Source organism: Chiroxiphia lanceolata, chromosome Z (genome assembly GCF_009829145.1).
Source record: "Chiroxiphia lanceolata isolate bChiLan1 chromosome Z, bChiLan1.pri, whole genome shotgun sequence".
Classification (NCBI taxonomy): domain Eukaryota; kingdom Metazoa; phylum Chordata; class Aves; order Passeriformes; family Pipridae; genus Chiroxiphia; species Chiroxiphia lanceolata.
The window spans coordinates 8,313,025-8,329,733 of NC_045671.1; the positions used below are offsets into that span (position 1 = coordinate 8,313,025).

At 46.7% G+C, this 16,709-nt stretch overlaps 1 protein-coding gene across 4 annotated transcripts in view; it reads left to right on the forward strand.

Moving 5' to 3' along the window:
* Nucleotides 1-16,709, forward strand: part of DNAI1 (dynein axonemal intermediate chain 1) — a 141,399-nt gene that overhangs the window by 104,348 nt on the left and 20,342 nt on the right. For 3 of the 4 annotated variants that reach the window (XM_032674763.1, XM_032674761.1, XM_032674762.1), the window contains one exon: nt 8,558-8,743. In XM_032674763.1, coding sequence (XP_032530654.1) covers nt 8,558-8,743 — 186 coding nt within the window. Of the gene's footprint in view, nt 1-8,557; nt 8,744-16,709 lie in introns of those variants that run through there. The other variant, XM_032674764.1, reaches the window with a different exon arrangement.

Here is a 16,709-nt window from a genome sequence, read left to right on the forward strand (position 1 = left end):
ACTGACTGGAAGCAAAAGCCAGTCTGTCTTTAAAAGCATGAACGATTTTGCAGATAAGAGGCTTGTTAAACCTTTCAGGTTTGCAAATATTTCACTAGGTATTTTGGGCTTAATCCTCCCTCTCTTTGTAGGGCATGAATCAGAGGTCGAAGCAGACCCCTCAGCATCAGTTGATGCTTTTGCCCATGGGTGTCAGGACAATGAACATGACTACAGATGTCCCTGCTGCATTTGAGTCTTTCCTTCTACGCTTCTGCAGTAGCCCGTGGGGCTTATCCATCCCTTGTGGGGCCACCACTACCTCTGCAGGGCTGGACAAAGTCTTTCCTGACTCTTTGCACCATGGCTAGGGAAATGGTGGGGTGTAAAAGCAGTAAATGAGCACAAGTCTCTTTGCTGTCATCCAGAAAGACCTTTGAGTAGGCTAAAGTGGGCAGGAGCTTTCTTAAAATAGCTTTGAAATTGTATTTACAGCAGAAGTGATGGTTTTCTTGTAAAACTGTTCATTTTCTTCTGCTGCAAAACCTAAAGGTCGTATAGGAACCAAGTCTGCCTTTTTCTGCTTCATGAACACATGTGAAGGAAAAAATTACTTTAACAGCATCTCAAAATATTTTGTTTGTTGATTTACCTATTAGACTTTGCATAAAAACGTGCTGGGAGCATAGAGTCCATCAGGAGAGTCTACAAGAGTTTATAAAGCTGCTCGTCTCTGCTCTTTATTACTGGCCACTGCTAAGAATGGTTCCTCACTGGTTTGAATTTGCAAGTTTGGACCTCTGGTGTTTTGGCCACTGAGAGCCTCCAGCTGTCTGTCCCGTCCTTCTGTACAGAGACAGCAGCTCCTGAGGCTTGATCTTTATTCCTTGGCATTTTATAATGACCTGAATCTGTGCTGGTTCATTTTAAATGCTAGTCTCCAAACCATGACAGTTCAATATCTGCCTTATGAACAGCTTTGCTGGCCGGCCATGGGGTGCAGGTGGCAGAGAGTAGTGACTGCCTCTCCCATCAGACATGATGCTGCTCTTCCTTGTGCAATTGCCTACCTTTGCCCATGCCCCAGTCTCCAGTGCTGACTCTGCCTGGCAGAGCATAGCCACGACCCTGCCAACATGTGGAGACATGGAGCTTGGTCATAATCTATGAGGATGGAGTTTCAGCCTGGCCTCAGGGACTGGGCTGTGGGTCGCAGTAGAGAGGGCACAGAAGGACTGGCACAGATGGTATGTATTCATGTAGCAGAGCCTTGGAGGTTTGTCCTGAGACACTTAAGGGACTGGTTGAAACAGTCTCCCTATTCTTCATCAGGTATTTGTGATGGGATGGCAGAGTAGGGAAGATTGGAGGAAAGACTCTTCGCCCAGTATTCAGGACGACAACAGTGCAGAAGAGATTAGCCAGCCTAAATATGCTATCCACAAAGATCCTGGGACAAATCATTGATTGTTCTATTTGTAAGCACTGGTAGATCAAGGAACGGGCAGTCTAGTGAGGCTTTAGTAAGGCCATATCACATGAAACTGGTCTAATCTGTTCTTGAGAGTAACAGGCCCAGTAGATCAGAGGAAGGGGATGTAACACATGCCTATAGGTTGATTTTGGGAACATGATTGGCACAAGTTCATAAGCAAACTACAAGCAGGAGGGCAGGTGGATATGACATGATGGAAATCATCCTCAGCAGAATGTGCAGGGATGCTTCGGGGACTGGGCTGGCACTGAAACCCAGCAGTAATTGTGAGGGGACTAAACGGGCAAGACTTATGAGTGCTTTAGTGCCAGAACTGAAATTGTAAATGAGCGTGACAGCCTCAGCAGCAATTTGCAATCAGTGAGATGAAATTCAATAAAGACACAAACTAAATGTGCAATATTAAATGAGCACTAACTGGGGAAGCAGCAGGACCTTGAGGGAGGTTGTGGCTGGGGATTGCGTGTGCTGCCATGCTCTTGCTACTCTGTTCTGCTGAGCCAAACCTGGGACGTGCAAGGGGCACTCACTCCAGCACAACCTGAGCTCAGGCTGGGCTTTGTATACTCTGAAAGGAAAGGTCATCTCTGCTGTGCAGGAGGGATTGCAGTTGCTCTCAGCCTAGTTAGTACACGAGTTCAGCACAGATTAGTTTCTGTGTTTGACATTCACCTTTCAGAAGGATTTGAAAAGTAACATTGAATTTATTACAAACATGAAGAGCAGAAGGAGTCTTTGTGATTCATTCTAAAGCATGATATTAATGTTAAAGAGGAAAAAAACAATAGTCACAGGCAATATACAAGAATCCTATTAGACCAAGCTGAAGTGCAACTGCCTCAGGGGTAGGCTGTATCAGCTATTTAGCACCAGATAACAGCATTCAAAAGTGTGCAGGACCAAGACATGAAGGAGATTATCTTAATCGTGGAGGCTTTCAGAGAAGAGCCAGGCTGGCACAAGTGGTGACAGACAACGAAGTTAGCTTGGATGAACAAGTACTTTCTTGTTAAACAATATCTCAGGGTTTCCAAAAGAGGCCAAATGCTTCTCAGCCTGTCTGAATGAATAGAAGCTCTTCTCCATGCTGAGGCTTTAATTTCTTACTGACTCGTGGGAGCTGAGTCAAATCAGCTGAGGCTGATGCTGTTTTCCTACCATATCAAATTGAGAATGACCCAGTTCTTACTGAATGAGGAGGAGAGATGAGGAGGCCCTACAGTGAAGCAGCTCCCACAGTTAAGTCAGGTGACACAGGCGTTCTTTTCCCTGCTGTGTCACGCGCCTGGGAGCAGTGGGCTGGAATGCTACAGGGCAGAGGGATGTGCTGAGCCCTCTCCCATACCCCAGGACATGCAGCTAGCTCTTGGCTGGCTCAGCCCAAAAAGTAGCTTTCACAAATGCCTGCTCATCCTCCGAGCTCCATGGTGCCTCTGAACCTATCTGTAACAGAGCTAGGGTCTCTTCTTTCAGCAGTAATATGAAAGTGCTGTGAAAGCCCATGAATTTTAGGGACTGTCTGGTACTGGGATAAGGACAGCTGGACCAGGATTCCTGTGTTGTCATTGCAGAAGCGGGGAGGCAATGAATGTTTTCTGAGTCAGTTCTCCTTTCTTCCTTCCAAGACCCTGAATGCCCTGGGTGTCAGAGGGACTAAGGACCATCTTGCAATGCTCATTTGTAACTCAAAAATGTCCTCCCAGAGAAAATTAACTCTGTTGGAAGCTCTTCTAGCTACAGTTGGCAGTATAGAAATCATGCAAAGTAAGGCCTTCACCTCATGGCAGCTTGGCTTTGACACAAGCTGTGAACTGCCCTGCCTGCCCAGTGCCTTTGGGATGCTCCAGCAGCTGTCTTGGTACCTGACAGGTCTGGGGATGGCCTGCCCACTTGTTAAATATGTTACCTGAGAGTTTGAAACAAATAATCTATGGAGTTTGCAAATGGATGATTCAGTCAAGAAAATGAGGTAAATCGATCACAGAGGACAGCGAAAGCCAAGCACTGAAAGAGATGTCAACTGGTAAAGGACAGTATGGTATTAAATTACCCCTCACCTTTTGCTCTTTGTTGCCAAGTTACCAGGCACATCTGCCTTGTTTTTGCACACACGTATATATATATATATATCCTCCCAGCCTTGGTTCAGGTTGCCGTCAGGTTGTTTTTGAACATGTTGGCATTGTCCAGACCTCTGCTGGGGAGTGAAGGCTTATAAGGCTGGAATAAAAGGACAGTGAATGCTGCAGCCATTGCAGACCCATCAGGGGTTTGAGGCATAAAGTAAAGGCAGGGTAGGTCAAAGTAGCTCTTCAGCTCCCTTCTTCGTGGGCCACAAAAGTCAAGTAGTTTGTTTTATTGGCAGAGAAGTTTTTCTGTTTAGAAGGTCCAGCTCCCCTGCATATCCTTTGCATTTCCCTCCCTGGTGCTGCAGAGCAGGGGGTGACAAAGGGTATAAGGACAGAGGGCTCCAAGTCACCTCAGAGCTGCCGAACGCATGAGAGCCTGGGATGGCTTTCAGACTGTCAGTGCAGTTTGTAGAGCAGGTGGGGAGAAATGAATTGTTCAAAACTCTGAGCATGGTTTGATGCTGGAGCTGTGGTACTAGCCTTGGCCATGAACTGTGCCATCCTTACAGTGCAGCTATGTGGAGCCTCAGTGGGGAACAGCTGGATTTTGGGAGGTGGCATGCATTTACATGATTCATAGACAGCAGAGCTGTTGGTCTGGATGCAACTGAACTGAATTTCTTCTCTGGCTGTTTAGAAGTCAGGAATGAAGGAAGCTCCTTATGTCAAATATTTCTGCAACTGTAACACAGTAGACTTAGATCCATTATCACCTGTACATCAAGCATGGAGGCTCTGCTGTTACTGTAATGGCAATTTAGAATTGTTCTTATTGGATAAAAACCATCAGAAACTGTAGAACTCACCTATCCCCACCTTAGAGATAAGTGGGCATCTGCTTAAATTCAGTGTTGCCTTTCGGGAACTACTGACTTATCAGAGTTGCTGTCCTTCCATCAAGAGGTTTGCTTTGAGCATCTGCCTGGCGTATCTACATCAGACTGTCCAGCACTTTGGTAGTGTGGGTCTAGGTTTCTTTTGATTGTGGTTGATGCCAGCTCATAAATCCCCATGCTGCAAGGAACTGCTTAGCTTAGCAGCCTGGGCTTCGCCTGGAAGTGGGACGTGTTCTCCTGTGCTTTCTTGGAGTGGGTATGGAGGTTTAAAGGGATCATAAATAAAACCACTGTTGGAGTCATTGGTTACTACCCAGAGCTTTATTCCGCTGCACTTAAGCTGGGGGAAGCAGAGGAGAGTTCTTGCACTTTCCTATTTCAGACATTTTCAGATTTCTTTTACCTCTCTCTCTCTACGCCTCTTTTCAGGTATCTTGTTCTTGGATTCTGATTTATGTTCCTTTGAACAAGTGACCACATATTGTTCTTAAGGACTCTATAAAGAAGAACTGAAGTGCCCTTACCTGTTTTATTTTTAGCTAACAAACAGAAAAAAATAGAAGGTATCTGCTGTGGTCTGCAAGCAGTAGAGTTCCAGATCCTGCAGGTTCCTGATTTGCTTTTATGGGATCTGAAGAAAGTATCTGATAGAAGCAAGTTCATTATAAGGAGGCTCCTGTCCCCTTCTCTGCTGACACACACCAAAATGGAAACACTCTGAAAATCAGAGGTTTGAAACCTTAACTTTGTAGCTTCTGTATTGCTCTGGGATGAGTGTGGGTGAGCAAGTGTGATGGCCTCAGGTCTCAGCACCTGCAAAGAGGGACCAGCCTAGGCAGCATGAGAAGTGGGGTGCAGAGCTGGCAGAAAAGGGGAGGTTATTCACTGGTTACTTCACTGGTTTGTGAGCTCTAAAAGGATACTGATACAAATAACAACCCCTGTGAAAATGCCCATTTGCAGCAGCTGCCTGACAGTGTCTGAGTATTAGGTCTCATCTGGGTGCTACTGAATGAGTTCCTTCCCCTGGAACCTCTACTCCATGGATAGAGGTTGGATGTGTCTCTGGTTCTGGTCACCCTGCTGCCCCTGAATCTGATACTCGAGTCACATGTTGAGTTGGGTGGCACTTCTGTGGGCCATGGTTGATCTTCGGTGGATCATATACACTGAGAGGGCTCATCTCACAAGACCTGAGAGGCCATATCTACCTGCAAGCAGTGATCTGTACTCTGGAGGGACAGGGACCACTGTGGCAGTGGGATGGAGAGAAGCTGTGTGTTTGGTGGTGAGTCTCTGGGGTGGGAGATCCAGCTGGATCCTGCTCTATAATCCTTAATCCCTGGACTTGAGCCAGCAGGGCAGCTCGTGGGAGCAGGAATCTCAAGGAGACTGAAGGTTTTCAATCTCTCATTCTTTGGGCAGAAAGCCCTGCCCAAAGCCCAAGGCAGCTCTGCAGATGGTGCTGGTCACATGTAGCTCTGCTGCTTTGCAGCACTGTTGACCTTCCTCAGGTTGTGGGAAGCCCTGTGCCCCTTTTAGGGTATTCCCAAAGCACCAAAACCAGTGTTGGTCTGATCCTGTTCCCCCCTCTCCTGAGAGTAGCCATAAGCCTTTAAATCAAAGCCTCTAAAGTCCTTCCTGGTGCCTCTGGCCCACCCCTTCATCTGCTGCGTCTGACAGCTGATATGAGGCTGATGTTTCCAGCCGAAGTACTGAAGTAGTTTGTTCTTTTCCATGATTCCCTTGGCAAAGGAAAACAAGCCCATTTGTTTAGAAGCTCATAAAAGAGGAGCTTTATAGTAGGAACATTCATAAACTTGTTTGCTTTTGACCTTCTCCACATTGCTGATGGTTTCGAGTTCTCATCCCAGGCATTGTGCTTGTCTCGGCTGTCCGTGACATTTTTGAAAAACAGCCTCACCCAGAGTAATTTAAATTGCTCAGCACTCCAACACTGAGCCTTCGGACATGCTGTCTTTCTCCAGTGCAGAACGGGGCAGGATATGCAGGTGGGATACAGTGACAGCCTTACAGAGAGCAGTGCAGACCTGGCTGCCAAAAAGAAACCTGGCCACTAATTCCCTGTTGCCTTTTTTTTTTTTTTTCCAACTAGATTAAATAATTATGCTCAAGCAGAGGGAATTTCCCAGGCTCTTAGGTTACTAAATTAATAAAAGTGTATTCTATGAAGGCAAGAAATTAGATCTTTAGTGAGTGTGGGTCATGGGAGACTGATAGGCTTGAAAGAGTGTTTGTTCTTTTTTACAGAATAGGTAAGACAGCAGGTGTAAAGTACATGCCAGGACAGCCACCTTTATTTATGTCTAGGGACAGGAAATTGGAATTACCTTTGCTGGACTCTGAGACCTCAAGTGTCAGATTGAGATTCAGTATTTAATGCTGGCATCTGATATTTTGAGCAGATAAAAATGCTGCCATGCTTTCACCTATGCTTTTTTGAGTGGGGAAGAGCTCTCCAAACTGCAGATCCTCATCTGTGGCTGATTGTCTTTTGGAGTTATACTGTCATAGATTTCTTCAAAATATGCCTGAGAACCCTGTCCACTTTTCAAGTGTTTTCCCATCTGGAAAAGTCTTATTTTACTTCAGTCTGGAAGGAGTCTTCCTCTTCTTGTTTTTTGCGTTGGTAAAATCTTTGTTTACTCTGGCCAGACCAAGGACATCACAAATTGCTACTGGCACAGGGCTTTTAGTCATATGAACACAGAGCGGCTCATGAAACTTTTGTTTGCACATGGCCCAGTTCTTTGCTATACAGGGATTCAGATAAAATTGGTGTGTAATGGTAAGGTAAATGTACTGATTTGATACAAAACCTTCCACGCTCTTTGGAATAAGCTTTTGTAGGGTAGCATTGTCAGATTTCAGATTCAAATTTTGAGCATGGCGTACTGTTGAAATTATATGATTCCTCTGTCTCTTAAGTGCTGGTAAACAAGACACAGCTGTCAGGAGGTGTTCAAGTAGTTCAGTCCTAATTTCCCCTACATTCCCACTGTACTTGTTAGCATAAAATGCTCCCTTCGTTAGTTTTTCTGAAGACAGAAAAGGGAAGAGAAATGTAAAGCTGAAAGTTTCGTGATGGACACCAGGTGGGAGTCTGCGATGCTGCAGACTGCTTGCCTCAGTGCTGGGGAAGAGAGGAACATCATGTCTTATTAGCCTTTGCAGTCTGTATCAATAACAGGAGCAAATTACAATTATTGGGAAATAATGTTAAATTAATACATTCTCTTGAGTAACTGCCACTGCTCCCTCTGGAGTCTTAATGAAATGTGAATTATCATGCACAGCTGGTGATGTGGCAGGTCTGTGTCACTGTTATATCAGTGCCAGAGGTCTGAGGTGATACCAGTGGGAATTCTGCCTGAGTGGATCCTCAGGTCTGTCTCCCTCCATCCTCACCTTTCCCATTTGGCAAATCTTTACCTGGCACTTGTCTTGATGCTGTGGGAGAAGGACATGTGTGCAGGTGTAATGTCTAAAGCAGCTGGACTGGGCTGCCAGCAGAGCTGTCCTCTGCTTCCCTGGCACTACCCCAGGGTACACCCTTAATCATACTGTCCCTGTTCCCATCACTTCCCTATTACTTACTGGTTTGAGTCTTTCTTGTTATTATTAAGCTGGAAATGTTAGAATGCTCTGTAACAAACAGCAATCAGAATTTCTGACAGCATTCCCTGTTTTGGGCATCAGTCTGTGTTAGACTCTGATTTAACACCTGTTTGTCTCATTACTTCCACTGAGAAGGGAGATTAAGACCTGTGGAGTTACAATGCTGGCTCTGAGCCTTCTCTGGCCTGGATCAGCTGGAGCCTTGCCAAGGCTTGCACCCGCAGCAGAGAAGTGGTCCTTGCTCCATGAGACCCTGCAGGAGAAGGACAGTCCCTCACAAGCTGCACAGGTGGCTTCTGCACGCTGATTACTTAAAAGAGAACCATGGCCCTGACCACAGATGGCAATTGTGTGCTGAGGCTGGGATATGTCTTCCATGGGACCTTTTCTCTCTGATTTCTCCAGCCAGCACTCTGCCGCTGAGGGATGTTCTTGCCTAATTATTCTCGTTTGTGTTCTTTGCCCTTTTTTTTCCCCAGGCCCATGTGTTTGATCTGAACATTAATAAGCATGAAGCTCTCTGCACCCAGCTGGTGGTGACCAGGAAGAAAAATAAAACAACCCACATCCAATTTAATCCTGTCTTCCCTATTATCATTGTTGGAGATGAACGAGGCCTCATCACATCCTTGAAGCTCTCTCCCAACCTGCGCAAGATGCCCAAGGTAAGGATAAGCTGCATTCCCCTCATGGATGTACCAAACAGGTCTCTTCATGCCTTATCACTGTCCCCTCTCCTTCCGTGCAATAGTGTTGGCAAAGCTGCTCTCTCTAGTGAGGTGCTTCCAATTACCTCAAACCTCTTGGATAGGATGTTAAATCCATGCCTCTGTTCCACTATGAGTAGGAAGGCTCAGTTTGCTCCTGAGCAGGAGTGGGGACTGGTGGGAAAAGGATTTGCTGTCCATGGGCAAACTTTCTCACCATGATTCAGACAAGCTCTGGTCCAGAAGCTCTGCAGAGGTTCATTTGTTTCTCAAAGCTCACATATTTTCTGAGCTTTGGGTTTTACTTGCAGAACTCTTTGTAAACAAGTAAAGGAGAACCCAACACTTTCCGAAGTCCTCCCACAAAACCTGTGCTGCCTGTCTTCTTGTGCTCCTGCATCAGAGCCTGTCCCCTGACCACCATGTCAACTGTTCTGTAAATAAGCAAGTAGTGTTCTTTAATGTGTGGGGAGACTTGGGATCCTTATCTCAAGTGACAGCAATGAGATACATGTGCCTCTGTGAGTTGGTGAAGTATTTTTCCTACCCAGCTATGAGGGCCAGTTGTGAAGGATGATGATCTCTCTCACACAGATCCATTACTGGACTTTTTTTCTGGTCTTCATCCAGCTGTGAGTTGAATTGCTGTAAATGCAAAAGTGTCCTTTCTGAGCCCTTGTAATTCTCATATCCAGTTGTCTTGTGTTAAGTGGAGTCTTTCAGTTTCAGGCTTTTTAGAACCAATCCAAGAAAGCAATCTCTCAAGATGATCATCTTTTATTTATGTACTCCCAAATGTTTTATATACTCTACTAATCAGCTGTATTAGGCAGGGTCTTTGGCCAGGAACTAATCACACTGGTGTCACACCACAGTCTTCAGAGTGATGTTAAAAAAGTTCCTTCAGCTGGATGCCACTGGAAACGTGAATCTTTCCCTGTGCTTAGAGGGCACAGAAAACATTACCATGGCAGTTTGTTTGGAGCTGAGCTGTAGGGGGCTGTGGAGGAGAGTGAGTCCTTTCTGGGTGTGGTTGAGCACGGTGTCTGCCATGGACCCTTGTTGCACAAGGCCTTAAGCAGTGGAGGTGGGTCACACACACATAAATGTGGCTGCTCTCCTCCACTCCCCTCCCCAGCTATGGGCTGAGCAGCACCCAGGAATACTGTGCTGTGGGTCAGAATCATGGAGTGGTTTGGGTTGGAAGGGACCTTAAAGATCATCTTTAAAGTCATCATCCCATGGTCAGGGACACTTTCCACTAGACCAGGTTGCTCAAAGTCCCATCCAACCTGGCCTTGAACAGTTCCAGGGATGGGGCATCCACAGCTTCTTGGGGCAACCTGTGCCAGTGCCTCATGACCCTCACAGTAAAGAATTTCTTCCTAATATTCAATCTAAACTTGCTCTCTTTCAGTTTGAAGCCATTCCCCCTTGTCCTGTCAGTACATGGACTTGTAAAAAGTCCCTCTCCATCTTCCTTGTAGGCTCCCTTAAGGTACTGGAGGCCACAATTAGGTCATCTCAGAGCCTTCTGCTTTCCAGGCTGAACAATCCCAATTCTCCCAGCCTTTCCTCCTGGGAGAGGTGTTCCAGCCCTCTAATCATCTTGGTGACCTCCTCTGGACTCACTCCAACAGGTCCATGTCCTTCCTGTGCTGAGGACCCCAGAGCTGGATGCAGCACTGCAGGTGGGGTCTCACCTGAGCTGAGGGGCAGAATCCCCTCCCTCACCTGCTGCCCACCCTGCTTTGGATGCAGCCCAGGACATGTTTGGCTTTCTGGGCTGTGAGTGCACATGGCTGGGTCATGTCTAGCCTCTCACCCACCAGCACCCACAAGTCCTTCTCAGCAGGGCTGCTCTCAGTCTGTTCATGCCTGGATTGTTACTGAGGGCTGCCCTGACCCAGGTGCAGGACCTTCCACTTGGTTTTATTAAACCTCCTGAGATTCCCATGGGCCTACTTCTTGAGCTTGTCCAGGTCCCTCTGGATGGCATGCCATCCTTCAGGTATGGATTTGAATGTCTCCTTCCATTCCTGGTGGCCAGCTGCAGTCCTCTGTGCAGGGGTGAATGTTGTCCTCTCGTTTGCTGACCTTCTTTAGAAGCAAAATTGCACGTTGTTGACAAAACAATTTGAACTGTTAGTTCATGAGTGACTCAATCACCTTCTGCTGACCTTAAACCAATAGGTACCATATCCCAGGCAACATATAAATGGGATGGAAATGGACTCTGCTGCTCTGATATTATTAAACTATCTGTCTTCCGCTGGCCTGGTTAAGTTTGAAGGGACACTAAATGCTGAACTAAACGTTTCCTTTACATGTGGAGAGGAAGGAGGGATGTTCAGGCATGGCTGGTTATGTGTATGGGTTCCTTGGCAGCAGCCAGCTTGTCTCTGAAAGATAGGAGAATTTAAAACAGATGACGTGGAGTGTGGTGGCAAAGTGGTGGATCTGGCCCAGACTACTCAGTCGCCTTTCTGTGCCGCAAGTGAACAAGTGGTGAGGAGGTTTAGGCGATGGATGAGGGTGCTTTAACAGGGGGAAGTCAAGCCCTGGCAGAACAGGAGGTGCCATCCACTCTGTCGTCCTGTCTACCTCCTTCCTGTGCCTGCACAACTCTTCGTGTCCTTGGCACCAAGCCTCCAGCCATGTTTACAAGAGTATCATCTCACTGTGGGAAGTCAGATGTACTTCCAGAGTATTGATCCTGGCTCCTCTAAAGATCAAGTCAATGTGCTCTTTAAACCCTTACTCTGTCCAAGCAGCCTTCCTCTTTAAAATGACTAAACTTCTCCCTCTTTTCTGGGAGTCCCTACGGTGGAGTTAACAGTAATGGAACTTCAGAGATTTTTGTAAGTGAAGAGGATTCAAAACTATGCAGGGGAGTCCTGGCATCCCAGCTGTCTCCTTTCAGATAAACCTGTCTGTGCCTGGCTCAGCATCCGGGTACCTCAGGCTGTTCTCTTCACCATAGATCCCCATAGAACCCAGTGGGGACACCTGCCCCACACCCAACAAGCCACAGCCAGTGCTTCACATTAACCCCAGTATCTGTGAGCTCAGCTGCCTGGTCTTGTTTCTGTCAGCTCCTTTGGAGATGGAAAGGTGCCTTTTGCTGATGTCTGGCAGAATGTAGGCTTCCAAAGGGGCACAGACAGGTCCCACTGCCTGTCTGTTTCACACTGATGTCACAGAGGTTTGCCTTCCCACGCAGCTGGGACAACTGCTTTTGACATGTATGAAGAGCAGACTAATCAAACTTTTTTGAGAGAACTCTTAATAGCCACACGTCATTCCAAACCCCATTCTTCCCCTAAAAACAGACACAGTGCTGTCTGCTCCATGTTCTACAGATTCCTTAACTATCGCTGGGCTTACAAAATAGGGCTTACAAGGAGAGACTGAACTTGGGATTTCAGCCATGCCGAATTTATTCTGTTTTGCCTGTTAGGTAAAGGTGTTGTGGTAGATAAGTGGAAATAGGGAGGATAAGGATAAGACTTTGGTCCCTTCCTGTCTTCATGTCCTTGAGCTAGGAGGGAAGGTTCAAGAGCTCTTTAAATAATTCACCAGGTTGACCCACAGCTTAATTAATTCATATTTGTAAAACACTTGGGGATCTTTAAGAAGTGTTATTTAATACTCTGAGTTTTGCTGTCAGCGACGTTAGCACAGCCTCATTTATGAACACTTGGCAGAACAAATATGCCGAAAGGGAAACTTCTCAAAAGCAGTCAGGTGGTATTTTCAGAAGTGACTTTCCCGAAGACATACAGTAAAATCTTCAAAAAATGCCTAAAACGCCCTGCGAGTTTTGGCATCCTAAATCATTTAGTGGCACGTGGGAAAAGGTGCATTTGTTGTTGAGAGGAAGCTGGAGACAGGGTCTCTGCCACCTGTCAGGCACTTGTGTCAAGGACACACAGAGGGCACAGAAGTCCTGTGTACAAGGGACATCAAGCCCAGCAGGTGTCCTTGTGTCTGTGCCCTGGTCCTTCAGGTCCTGGAGCTCTCCCTAGTGCCACAGATGAAGTCTCTGGGACAGGACAAAGACATCCTCTTGCCCCAAAGCAGTGAGCTGTATTTGTTTCCATGAGGTGTGATCCTGGTAGAGGTTTTCCTCTGCCTATTGCTGTTGTCTCTAGATTGTGTGAACACTCTGGGAGGATTGTGCGAACTCCTGGGAGCCCTCTAGGAACACACTACCCAACTGCTAAGCATCAGCTCCAAGAGCCTGAGAGCTTAGGGGGGGCAAAGACAGCTGAACCCAAACCATGTGGGAAGAGCAACCATGGGGCAGAGAGCAGAGCTTGCTGAAGGTGTGTTTGCAATCAAACTACAACCAGCATGGTCCTGCACTGGCCATGCTGAACATCATCTCCCTGAGCACCCAGCCCTGCTTGGGCAGAAAGCTCATGGCAACAAGTATTGTCCTGTGCAAGCAGGCCAGTGAAACTGCTTTGGGTCCTTCTACTCAGGGCTCAGAACTGGGAGACAGAAATGCTTGCAGTATTTTAAGATGCAGCAGTAGGAACAAGTGGCTCTCTGCTGTTGTCCAAGCCACTTTTGAACTCCAAGCACTCCTTAAATGTTGCAGTGGATGTCAGGCAGGAGTTGTTCAACTTATAAAGTATCATTTCTAATTTTTAACGACCTTGGGTGGTTGAGTTCACCCGAGGGAAGCATTACTGTAAGAAGAATCAGATTTGGGCAGAGCTGTTTAATTAGTGAGCCTTCCGGGCTTCACTTGAGGGTTGGAAGAAATTAAAGCATTTTGTCATCACAGTCAGAAGAATGTAGCTGCTCATGGGCTTTGGTTTTCTATAAACTGCTAAAATAGCCTGGCACAACCCCTGTCAATGCTAAAAGTAAGGAGAAGATAGTAAAAAAAAGTGTGAGGTGTTTTTTAGAAATATTGGGAGACCACAGCAAAGTAGGAGTAGAAAAGAAAGCTTACAATACAGATTTGCTGAGACTAAGGCAAATTTCTTGGCCAGTACCCAGGCTGATGGCCAGAAGGCAGACAGCTTCTTGGCCTGATGCTTGTCTTGGATATTTTTCTTGGATTATTTAGGATGATTATCTCAGTGTCTGTTCCTGCTACTGATTTCTTCACATGCAAGACACCTCTTTCTTTGTCTGTCGGGGACAGTTGTGTTTCTTCCCATGCAGTAAATCCTGATGGACAGGGTCTAGCCAGGCATGAGTGGAGTGTGAAGGGGAACATGGCTGCTCATGCATTCCAGATCTGTGCACATCCTTCCTGTCCATGTGCACATGCTGACCAGCTGCTCTGCTCTCCCCATGCCTTATCACACCTTCTAGTGTCACCTCTGGGCTCCCTGTGCCCCACTGCATCTTTGCAGCACTGACGATTTTGCCCTTGGCCAAATCCAGCCCAAGGCTGCTCAGCCAAGGGAGGGGCATCGAATTTTGCTTCATGAAGCACTGTGGCTCTTTGACCATAACTGTTGGCACAGTCTAGGAGGGATCACTTAGGGTAAGGGGACTGGGATGGACAGTGCGAGTATGTTGGGGTTTTAAGGAGATGGAAGAGGGAAGGGCATTTGGGAAAGGTTGGTGGAAGTGTGCAAAGTTTAAAGGAGGCAATAGGAGAATGGCTGAAATCTCTTCTTCAACCAATCTACTTCCCCAGCATTGTCTCCTTCACGACCTCTTGGGACTTGAGTTGCTTCCTCCTCATACTCCCCAGCAGCACCCATTACACACAGTGCTGTCTCAGTAAAGGACGTGGCTTTCATCCCTATACCCAGTCTCAGTGGGATGCAGCTCAGATCCAGAGCAGGTACTAGGCAAGGACAGTGTAAACAGAGAGTGGGATTCTTGGTCCTGAACCTCACTGCTTTGTAGCCTTGTGTTGCCATCACCTAGGGTGGCAGGGAGAAACTTGAAGGAGGTAAGGATCAGGAGATTGTTACTGTTCTTAGTGTTTTCCTGTAGCTGTGGGAGGTGTGAGGGATGAACCAACCAGCACAAAAAGATGAACATAAACTCCCTCCTTCTGTCCCATGAGGTACAGTACTTGTGACTGTATTTCAGGAAGGAAGCTATGGATTAGATACCTTCTCCAAGGTCAGTTCTGGACTGGTGAGTAGTTTAGCACTGAGGAAAGTGTATTTGGTCCCTTAAATTTACATTTCAACAGCTCTTATTCTGTTTGAGAGAAAAGCACTTGTCTCTCCTCTCCAAACAGCCCAAGTTTTGTTCTTTTAGTGGTGTAATTCCTAGTCCTTCTGTTTTCATGCAAATGTTCCTCTCTGGTTGAGATTCCCTCAGTGCTTCTGTGCTGCTCAATCAGTGGCAGATTTCCTCTCGTCTCTTCAGAGCTGGGTAATTGCTCAGTGACCCGGAAGCACAGAGCACAAGCAATGTTGGAGGAATTTGGCATCAAGTGCTGCTGTGCCCTGCCTTCATCAGGACTGCCTCCTCCAGAGGCAGCTTGGCCTCTGGCTAAGGAGACACACACAGCTGAGCTTAGGACTCATAAAAACTGACCTGCGGCTTGATAGCTTCCTCTGAGGCTTACAAATGCTTTTTTATTTCCTTTCAGTCCCTCCCCTGTTATTTAGTCTAGTTGCAAGTAGCTGCTCTCTCTACTGTTAGAGGAAGAGCTGAGGAGCATGGGAGCATCCAGAGACTTGTGAAACCCTGTTCCTGATCATTCACAGCTTTCTGTGTCATTTTGGTACGGGAAGGAAACCCAGAGCTGGAGGCCTGCAAGACGGGTGGGTTGGAGACACGTGTATGAACAGGTGGCTCTGAGCCAGCCTTGGAGCAGGAAGGGCTGGAGGTGGTTGCTCTGCTGCTGGCGTGTGCTGGTCCCAGCAAGAGGCCACACCACTGTTGTGCAGCTTGCCAGGATGTGAGCAGCATTGCTTGTGGCCTGCGGCTGTTTTGCTATGCAGATCTGTGACTCATGATTGTAAATCAGCAGCTACCAAAGGGAATACAGACAAAAGCAGGCTCCCGTGCCCCTTCCACCTTCTCCTTCCCCACCACACTTTCCTGCCCTGCCATTGTGCTAGGAAACCCATGAGCAGGAAGACCCTCAGAGCCCCCAAGGATACCTTCGCCCTCCACTGTCCCACATCAGGTTCCTTGCAATCTCACATAGCCTGAGATAAAATGAAGGGACTGTTTAATCCTGGAAAGCTGTTACTTGGGAAGTGAGGTGGTGCATGTGCCAGCAGGCTATAGTCCTTCTTGGGCAAAACTGAAGCCTTTGGAAATTTACCTAGACATCCTGGACATAGTCACTGTTCACAAGAGAGTGGCTCTAAGGCACAAATCCAGATGTCCAAGAGTGTCACACCACAGTTACAGGGAGTTCTGGATCCTGGACAGAGATGTGGCAACCTTAAATACTCACATTGTTTGGATAGCTAACCCAAACAAACCAGCAGTGGATCTAAGGGACTTGAATCTTCTCTCCAATAAATCTGTTTTCTTCATTTTTGGAGAAATAATTTTTAAGTGGCATCAAAACTAAGTGAGTGTGCAACAGAAGCAATGCTGAACCCCAAGGTGAAGAGCAGGAGTTTTTCTTCTTTTTACTGTTCCTGGCCACATGTCTTCAACCTTGTTTTTGTTGTGTAATGTCACTCTCTGTGGCTGCTATGTTTGGCAGTTGTTGGAGAGACAACATCAGCATATTTACAAGTTATTTTAAGCTGAAGTCAATTCCCAGTGGTCAGGGTGATGTGTGTTTAGTATCTTAAATGGAAACACTGGCAACTGAAGCAAGAAAGGTCCCATTTTACAAAAATTCCATAGTACTTATGAATAATTTCTAAAGTGCAAATCTCATCCTGTGAGGTACTGTGTGCTGTCAGGGGGATACTGACAAAGTCAAGAGGACTGTCTTTGACTTTCTAGTTTCATCTTTGAGGATATG